The sequence below is a fragment of the Manihot esculenta genome, chromosome 3 (assembly GCF_001659605.2).
Source record: "Manihot esculenta cultivar AM560-2 chromosome 3, M.esculenta_v8, whole genome shotgun sequence".
Classification (NCBI taxonomy): Eukaryota; Viridiplantae; Streptophyta; class Magnoliopsida; order Malpighiales; family Euphorbiaceae; genus Manihot; species Manihot esculenta.
In genome coordinates, this window is record NC_035163.2 from 14,554,093 (window position 1) to 14,563,181 (window position 9,089).

At 34.6% G+C, this 9,089-nt stretch overlaps 1 protein-coding gene across 1 annotated transcript; it reads right to left on the reverse strand.

Moving 5' to 3' along the window:
- Positions 1–8,118: 8,118 nt before the first annotated feature.
- On the reverse strand, positions 8,119–8,604 carry LOC110611534. The gene has a single exon (XM_021751922.1). It carries the CDS (start codon positions 8,602–8,604, stop codon positions 8,119–8,121), a length of 486 nt encoding a protein of 161 aa, XP_021607614.1.
- Between the last annotated feature and the right edge of the window lie 485 nt (positions 8,605–9,089).

The following is a 9,089-nucleotide window of genomic DNA, read 5'->3' on the forward strand; positions in this document are numbered from 1 at the left end:
TACGGGAGGAAGTGCAGATCCCCTGTTTGCTGGGAAGAGATAGGAGAGAAGGCTCTTGCAGGGCCAGAGTTAATAGAGATTACCAGTAGAATGGTGCCCATGATCAGAGAGAGAATCAGAACAGCGCAGAGCAGACAGAAAAGTTATGCAGACGTTCGCAGAAAACAGTTAGAGTTTCAGGAGGGTAATATGGTATTGCTGAAAGTGTCTCCAATGAAAGGAGTGGTTCGGTTTGGAAAGAAGGGTAAGTTAGCTCCACGGTACATTGGACCCTTTGAGATCTTGCAGAGGATCGAGAATGTGTCGTATAAGCTGGCTTTACCTGCTTCTATGGAGAGAATTCACCCGGTATTTCATGTTTCTATGCTACGGCAGTTTGTGTCAGATCCGAATCAGGTTCTGAGTGAGCCTGAGGTAGAGATTCATACAGATCTCACCTATATAGAGCAGCCAGTGCGGGTTCTGGACACGCAGATCAGACAGCTAAGGAACAAGGAAATTCCGATGGTGAAAGTTCTGTGGAACCACCATAATATCGACGAATGTACCTGGGAGACGCGAGAGTCGATGCTTCAGCAGTATCCATATTTGTTTTGAGGTTCGTTTCCTCCTTTTTTATGTGTTACTTGTTTGTTTGTTTTAGGAACATTCGAGGACGAATGGTCTTAAGGGGGGAGAATGTAATACCCTGTTAGAGTCCGGCATCGGAATTCTACTTTCCGGTGGAGTCCGGGATGTCGGATGTCTCTAGAAGGATTAGAATTATGTTTTTCTTAAATGTTTTGATATGTTCATCAAGTTTTATGCATAAGGAAATGAGTTTTTGAATGAAATGAACCAAGGCAGAAAAGCCAGGTTCGGCCGCCGAAGTTGAGGTTTGGCCGCCGAACATGCATGGCTTTCGGTTTCACGTGTGGCTGCCGAAGGTGGTCTGGCCAGCCACCTATAAATGGCCCTCAGTCGGTTGAAGCGGTGAGAACACCGTTTCTTTTGTCTTCTGAGGTGAGAGCCTGCCCTTGGTGAGTCTTTCTTCATGTTTTCATTAAATCATGCAAAGATTTGATTAGTTTTCATGATTATTTGAAGGTTTTAAGCTAAACACTCAAAGTTGTGAAGTTTGGAGAGTTTGAAGGCAAGTTGCTCCAAAACTCCACGTTAGGATCGTTCATCTTCTTGATTTCAAGTGGTAAGTGAAGATCCTGAGCTTGTTTTTATGTTTTCTGAAGGTTTTAGGGGGTTTATGGAGAGAGTTGCATGAATAGGTTAAAAAGAGAGGTTTTGATGATTTTGTGCATAAAGCTTGTTTCTGTGTTGTTTGTGTTGTGTGTTTGGGGTTTTTAGGTAGTTTTTGACCCCTTTGAGCATATACATGAGTGTATGCAAGTGGAGGAAGTGAGGTGTTTGAGTTGGAGAGGGTTTTGTGCATTTGGCGAAGAGGCAGGGCAAGTTTCTGCCCTGCTGATGAACTCAGGTTCGGCCGCCGAAGGTACATTCGGCCGCCGAACCCCTGAAGAGGTGTGAGGAGGTGGCTTCGGCTGCCCAAGCTTGCCCCCGAGCTTTTGGACTTTCGGCTCTGGAGGGAAGTTCGGCCGCCGAAGGTGCTGCCGAAGGTTAGAGACTTTCGTCTCTGGAGTGCCTTTTGGCCTCCGAAACTTGCCCCCGAAAGGGTTCGGCAGCTGAAAGTGGAAGTTCGGCCGCCGAAGGTGCTTGAGTTTCGTCTCTGGAGAGGACTTTCGGCCGCCGAACCTGCCGCCGAAAGTGTTTTGTCCAGCCTTCTCTTGCATGCTTTGCATGGATAGTTGAGTGAGTTTAAGGGGATTCTTGGGGAGGTTAATAGAGTTATTCATAAGCTAGTTTGGTCCCTCATGTGAGTCCATCTGTATAGGTACAGACCAGAGGAATCAGAGAGAGCAGCAGTGAGTACTGCTCCAGAAGTTACAGAGCCTGCAGAGTCAGTCCAGTTAGCCAGAGGTGAGTGGAACTAAACTTAACTCTTTTATTTAATTTGCACAATGGAATGTTTTAGCATATCTCACGCATCATGATTATGCAATAGGTTGATTGCATTAGTATCCACGAATATGTTGCATTGCATCGTTGGTTGTTGATGTGGGTAAATGCTGAATGATCCAATAGTCTCAGACAGGAAGTCCAGGAGCCTTTGACTACGCCCTGGCAGGTATAGTTAAGACCAGGAGCCTTTGACTACGCCCTGGCAGTTATAGTAAAGACCAGGAGCCTTTGACTACGCCCTGGCAATGGTAAGTACAGAGGTGTTATATACACATATACATATATGACAGGAAGACCAGGTGCTCGATTCTACGCCCTGGCACAGAGTTACTGGGACTATGTGGTGACAGGTTTACTCTTGATGTGGTTTGACTGTGTTATGACGCATTCCATGAGATCATATTTTAATGACTTGTTTTACTGTTCTACTCACTGGGCTATAGAGCTCATCCCACTCCCTTAACCCCAGTTTTACAGGTTCAGTGTACAGTGTACAAGGCAAGTCAGCAGAGCATAGAAAGAGTAAAGAGAAATGTAATAGTGTAGAGTGGACATGTAATGTTAAAGAGATGTAATAGTTATGTTTTCAGTTACAGATGTGCTTGACATAGTTGTTTGTGTTGTAAATCTGTTGTTATGTACATGATCTGTATATGTATATGTTTTACAGAGTATGTGAAAAACCAGGCTTAACAGGTATGAGTTAACCCATCTAGAGCAAGCTCTAGTCAGGGGTACAGAGTACAGAGTACAGAGATAGTGCATGCACATGTTAAGCCTTGGTTCAGAAAAGAGTGTTTATTTTCACAGAAAATGTATGATCATGTATGAGATTTACAGGTACACAGAGAGTATAGCAGGCTTGCTACGGGTTCTGGCGGCCTTAAACCGACCTGAATCCTAGCGCCGGTGACGGTCCATTTTGGGGTCGTTACACTCATAGTGTGGTACAACTGAACTTGCAGGAGGCAGAATAAACACCACCAATCCTACGAAGCAACCCCATGTCATCCAAGACACATAAATCCGTCGGGGTTTGTTCACTGGCTTGGTGAAGGTCAGTGTGCTCTGTATAAAAAAGATGCATATTCAAAGGCAAAAGGGTGATCACGAAGCCAAGGATAAGGGGGCAGCAGAAGAATAGCCAATACATGGAGTTTACTCTTGTCAATATTAGGTTATCAATCCATACTAGTGCATATAGTCCTTAGACCTTACACAACTCAGTTATCTCATGTATGGGTGGTATAAGTTTAATACCACTTATATACTTGTTCAATATATAGGTATACCGGTATATGTTGGCTTAGATTAGTTATACAGTGAGGTAGGTGTTTGTTCAAGAAGGGATTCGCTCTCTTGAGTAAACAAGGATTAGTCTTATGCTATTTTAATTGTTCTTGACAAATAAAGTTCCTGGCCAGAACAGTTAAATTTAAATAGAAAGGATGCTTATATTGTAAGTCTTGATTGCTTAAGAATTAGTAGAATGTGCATATGATTCTAATTATTAGGGTTTGACATTCACTGTGACCTAGCTTGAATCGGGACCTAGTAGCAAGGAGACTCTAGTGTATGGTATGTATAGTTAAGGTTTTGAAAAAGTAATGGAATAAATATTATTTATCAATTAGGTGGCATGCAATGCTAGGCATTAACTTCAGCTTATGGAGCTTAGAGTGGTTCAAGAATGCCGCTTTAAGTAGAAAATAGTGTTCCTATTCCAATGCTAATTGATACCAAACCTGTAAAGTCGCACATAAAGAGATAATTCACTCAAAGAATAATTAATTTGATTAATTTATTAAGTGGTTAATAAATTAATTAAATTAATAAATTTAGTTTGCAATTGGATTGCAAAGTCTCTTGCATGACTTGAACTAGATTCAATGGATAAGCAATTTAGTCCTTAAAGTTGGCTACACTAAAAAGAAAATTTGGCATTTTATTTTTGGACCTCATGGTGGGCCTTGAAGAAGAAATAAGTATGGGCATTGTCTTAGTACACATGATCTGGACATGGACCCATGATGGGCCTTGTTTTGCAAGAATATATTTAGAGCTCATGGGTTGAGCCCATTCTTCCACTAAGTTAATGGAGAATTAATGAGATTTAATTAAGAGTTAATTAAATGTTTAGTTGAGCATATGGCAACATTTTTCTCCTCCATTTTTAAGAGTTGAATGTTCTTAGTGAGACATGTATTCCACTAAGTACATGTCTCTTTTAAATAGCCACATTTTGATAGAAGAAGGTGATCTTTCTCTATTGCCAAATTGATGCCTTGTAATTCAAAAGGAGAGAGCACTAAATTTCTTCTTCCTTTGCATATTTGTTGTACATATATTTCACTTCTCACATCTCCTTTCTTTCACTGAAGAGTTAGTAAAGTTTGATTAAGATAAATTGCTCATCCTTGCTCCAAGATTGAAGTTTGGATATTGGATTCTCCATCATTGGTTGGCCAAATTAGAGAGCTTGAGGAGTTTCTACCTAGTTGTCTTTAGGAGATCTTGGAGGACTTTGTTCATGTGGACTAAAATCAGAAGAGCTATGCTTGGAGCTCTCGAAAATTCCATTCGAAATCTGCGCTTCAAGAGATAATAATCTTGCCCTTGTTGTGTGATTGTTTTCTCCTCTTATACATCAATTCTAAATAATGGGTAAGGGTGCAAATTTATTTGCAATGTTGATTGAATGTTGAGAATGTTTGATGCATGTCAACTTAGAAATCACTAGGAGTGGGTTTCAGAAATTTGCACCTATTCGGACTACACTTGCTTGCTTCCGCCCCAACACTTATGAGAGCCTTACGCAGTCTAATTCATTGTTTGTTTTATATTAAATTAAACAATTACAAATTTAATCAACTTAAATAGCAATATATTATTCTAACAATTGCGCAACAAGCTCTTTTTGTAATAATTAATAGAATAATAATAAATACTATTCATAAGAAAAAAATATAAATAATAAAAGATAATAAAAAAATAATAAAATCAATTAGATCTCACAATTAATTGAACTAAAACTTTAATTATCCTTCAGCCGAAAAGATAATTTAGTTACACATATTTATAGCTGAAACACAATAATAAAAAATAATTAAAAGTAGAAGACAGAAGATATAGAAAATGATCATGTTCCTAAAATACTATCCTTTAAATACTAATAATAAATCCCAAATAACTAGAAGTCCTAAACAAATAGAAAAAATACTTTTTCATTTTTCTAAAATTCCTCTTCATATCTGATGTATTTGTTTTCCAAAAAGAGATTAATTGTCGTTAGTCAGGTGGGAGATTTTTTTCAATCACACGTTTTAGAAATTATATATAGGTCCCTGTCACTTTTTTATAATTTTGAGTATACCCATAGCCTAATCCATGATAGAATACAATTATCGATTAAAAAATCAGAGTTTGCGATGAATTTTATTTCCTCGTATTTCAGGTTATGCCCACAACTCTTTCAACTTCAATATCCAAATCAAACATGATTTTTGCTTTCTTTTTCTTCGATCATTATTAATCCTATCAAAACAAAAATATTCAAATAAATTAATTTGTTCAAATAGAATTTTAACTTAAAATTTAAGCGTTTAAATATTAAAATTATACAAAATATGTATTATCTCCATTTTTCTCATTTTCTTTTTTTATTATTTTCTTTTATAATTTTTCTCTTATTTTTTCTATTATTTTCTTTTTTTCTATTATCCTTTTTTTTATCTCATTTTCTTTCCTCTTCTCTTATTTTATTCATTTTTCTTTATAATTTTCCTTTACATTACTTTCTCCTTTTTTTAATGCCATCATTTTTTATTTTCTTCTCATTTTCTTCATTTTCTCTATAATTTTCATTTATAATAGTTTCTCCCATTTTATTTCTATTTATAATTTTTTCTATTATTCTCTTATCTAATTATTTGTTCCATTTTCTCTCTTTTTTCTAATTATCTTTTCCCTCTTCTCTCATTCTTCATTTTCCATAATTTTTCTTTCCCATTATTTTCGTTCTTTTTTTCTTTTTTCTTTCTTTTTATCATTTTCTCTCATTTCATATCAGTTAATTTTCTCTTATTTCCATTTTCTCTCATTTTCAATTTTCTTCACTTTATTTTATCAACTACAATTTTTCTTTTTAAAATGTATTTGCATTTCTAATAAATATTAGACTTAAATAATAATAATAATAATAATAATAATAATAATAATAATAATAATAATAATAATAATAATAATAATAATAATAATAATAATAATAATAATAATAATAATAATAATAATGTGGCTGAAAAAAAACTGTGTTGCAATTGATCACCCTACAAGAACGAGAACGTGAGGTGGTTGGCGTCTATGACAGTCACTCTGATACTCAAATCAGTAAACTGAAAAAAATGACAAATGTAAAGAATTGTTTAGAACTCAAAAGTAGATGTATAAGAATACGTATATTAGTATCTGTGATCATAGTTTTAATATTGTAAAAAGATGGAGTTAATTATCGCATCTCCTGAAAATCCAGTTGGTACCGACTAATTGATAGGGAATCTCATGATTATAGGTATAATGAAAATATGTTAGATTATATCTGCTAATAATAACTTTTCATGGAGGCTCGCCTTGTAGTTGAAAGGGCGAGTCATAATAAAGAGTTGAGACTTGAAGTGTCCGAGTCTTCTTTTCCTTCGGTGGGACCAAATATCATCTGATCATACTATTTCCATGTGGCTCTATCTTTGAGTGTCAGTACATAACCTACTTTGGGTGATTATTATGTAATATCAAATAATATATAAATTCAAATTTTATTAAATAAATAAAAAATAATATTAATAATAAAATTTATTATTTAATCAAAATAATAATTTGTTAAAATTATTTAATTTTATAGAGAAATTTATTAATCGATTGTAATCCGCTGATAATTTATTAATGGATTTCATCTCTGTTAATAAATTATTTTCTCTTCATTTATTAACAGATTTAAAATTCATTAATAATAATAATAATAATTTCATTTGTTAAATCGGATAGTATTACCAATGGATTTTTAATTAATTATAATAAAAAAAATTCATTGATAATCTCAAAAGTTCTTGTAGTGTAAAATGTTGTGGTGCAACTTCGGGGTTTAGAGGACCTTAATGTAGTGAAAATATGCGAGATCTTCTTTTGCTAGTCTCAAACCTTTAGATGTGTAGATAGAAAATGATGTGATTTAAAAAATAAATAAAGAAGATCATTCGGTAGCTTGATTTTAACACAATCTCATCAATATGATAAGAAAATAAAGATGATTTTAACACAATCTCATCAATATGATAAGAAAATAAAGATAAAATAAAAAGGATAGGTTATGATATTAATTCTCTTGGATAAGAAGAAATTGCCAAAAAAGGACATCACATCCTTTTGGATGACACATCCAAACATGGACCGTAAGTCAATTATTTACCATATATATATTTTTTTTGAAATAGGAATTGGGGATTAGAGATTAAGAGAGTAGAACTGAAACCTCTCAGATTTACTCAGATACACTTATCACCAGACTAAGTCTGTGAGTAACATAATAATAATTGAAGTTGAAAAATAAAATATAAACTAATTGGAAATATGAACTTAGTATGGAAAAATTGGTAGTCTTCAACTCAATTTATTGAGTATTGCATTTGTTCTCGATTAGGTAAGGATATCCTAACCATTTTTGTTTGCACACTTCTATTAGAGTTTGCATTTACTATAAGTTATTCTAATCCATTTAATAGTTGCTAGAAAAATTTCTTTTGTTTAGAAAATCACAACATGCTTCAGATATGTCCATCAAACCAATAAAATAAAGACATATTGGATATTAATTAATTCATTAAACTTTTTGTTATTGCACTTTAATTTCTTAAAGAAAAAAAAAATTAGGATCAATCATCACTATGAATTTAAATAAAAAAAATTAAACTATTTATTGAAGGACATTTCTTGCCTATGGAATGAGAAACAATAATGATTGACAACTTCACATGATTAAGAAGTTGCCTTTGGAGGACAAAATTCAATTTTCTTTCTATTTCAAAAGACAGTAATTATGTGTAGGTAGAGATTTTAACCCTTAATCGTCTTGACAATTGCTAAAGTAAGATCACAAAGATTGCTAAATTTAGTATTTTGTTCAGTTATGGGTGATGCTCCACTGAATCCATCTTCGCAACTCTTTGCAGTGTCCTTAGAATCAGTGACTTTTGTCTCGACATCAGCATAAGATTTTTCATTCAAAGCTTTTGTAGCGGCCTTAAGCTTGTCCATTGCAGTTTTGTATATATCACCGCATTCTGTTAGGCCTTTCTGAGCAGTAGCACCTCCGCTTGTCAACAGTTTGGCAATTTGCACGCTTACGTCACCTCCTTCACGTGTTGTAGCCGCTAGTGCCTCTTTAACTAAGCCATCAGCATCTGTTGCAGTGCTTGTTCCTAATACAGAATTGCATAGCTCCTTGACTGAAGTTTTATCACAAGTTTGAGTTGCAAGTTCTGAAGCTTCGTGGGTAGGAACTACAAGAAGAAGAATGAAGAAGAAGATTGAGAAAGACATTGATAGTGAACTAGTTGAGATGGCTTATGGTCTTATGGCACTTGGAAGGGCATTTATAGAGTTTGTTGATGATGCTAATTCAAGAAATTTTTTTGTTAAGCTCTTATTCTCGAGAGAAGATCTTCACCATGCAAGTCGAAACTAGGTTTGCGGATCAAGTAAAAGACCATAAAAACTAATTATGTGGCAATATTAGTTAGATTTGCATAGTGAAATCTTCTCTCGAGAATAAGAGCTTAACAAAAAAATTATTTTCTTTAATTAGCATAATCAACAAACTACATAAATGCCGTTTCAAGTGCCATAAGACCATAAGCCATCTCAACTAATTCACTTGCATTTATATCCAATAAGTAATTCATAATGTCTTTCTCAATCTTCTTCTTCATTCTTCTTCTTGCAGTTCCAACCCACCAAGCTTCAGAACTTGTGATAAAACTTCAGTCAAGAAGCTATGCAATTCTGTGTTAGGAACAAGCACTGCA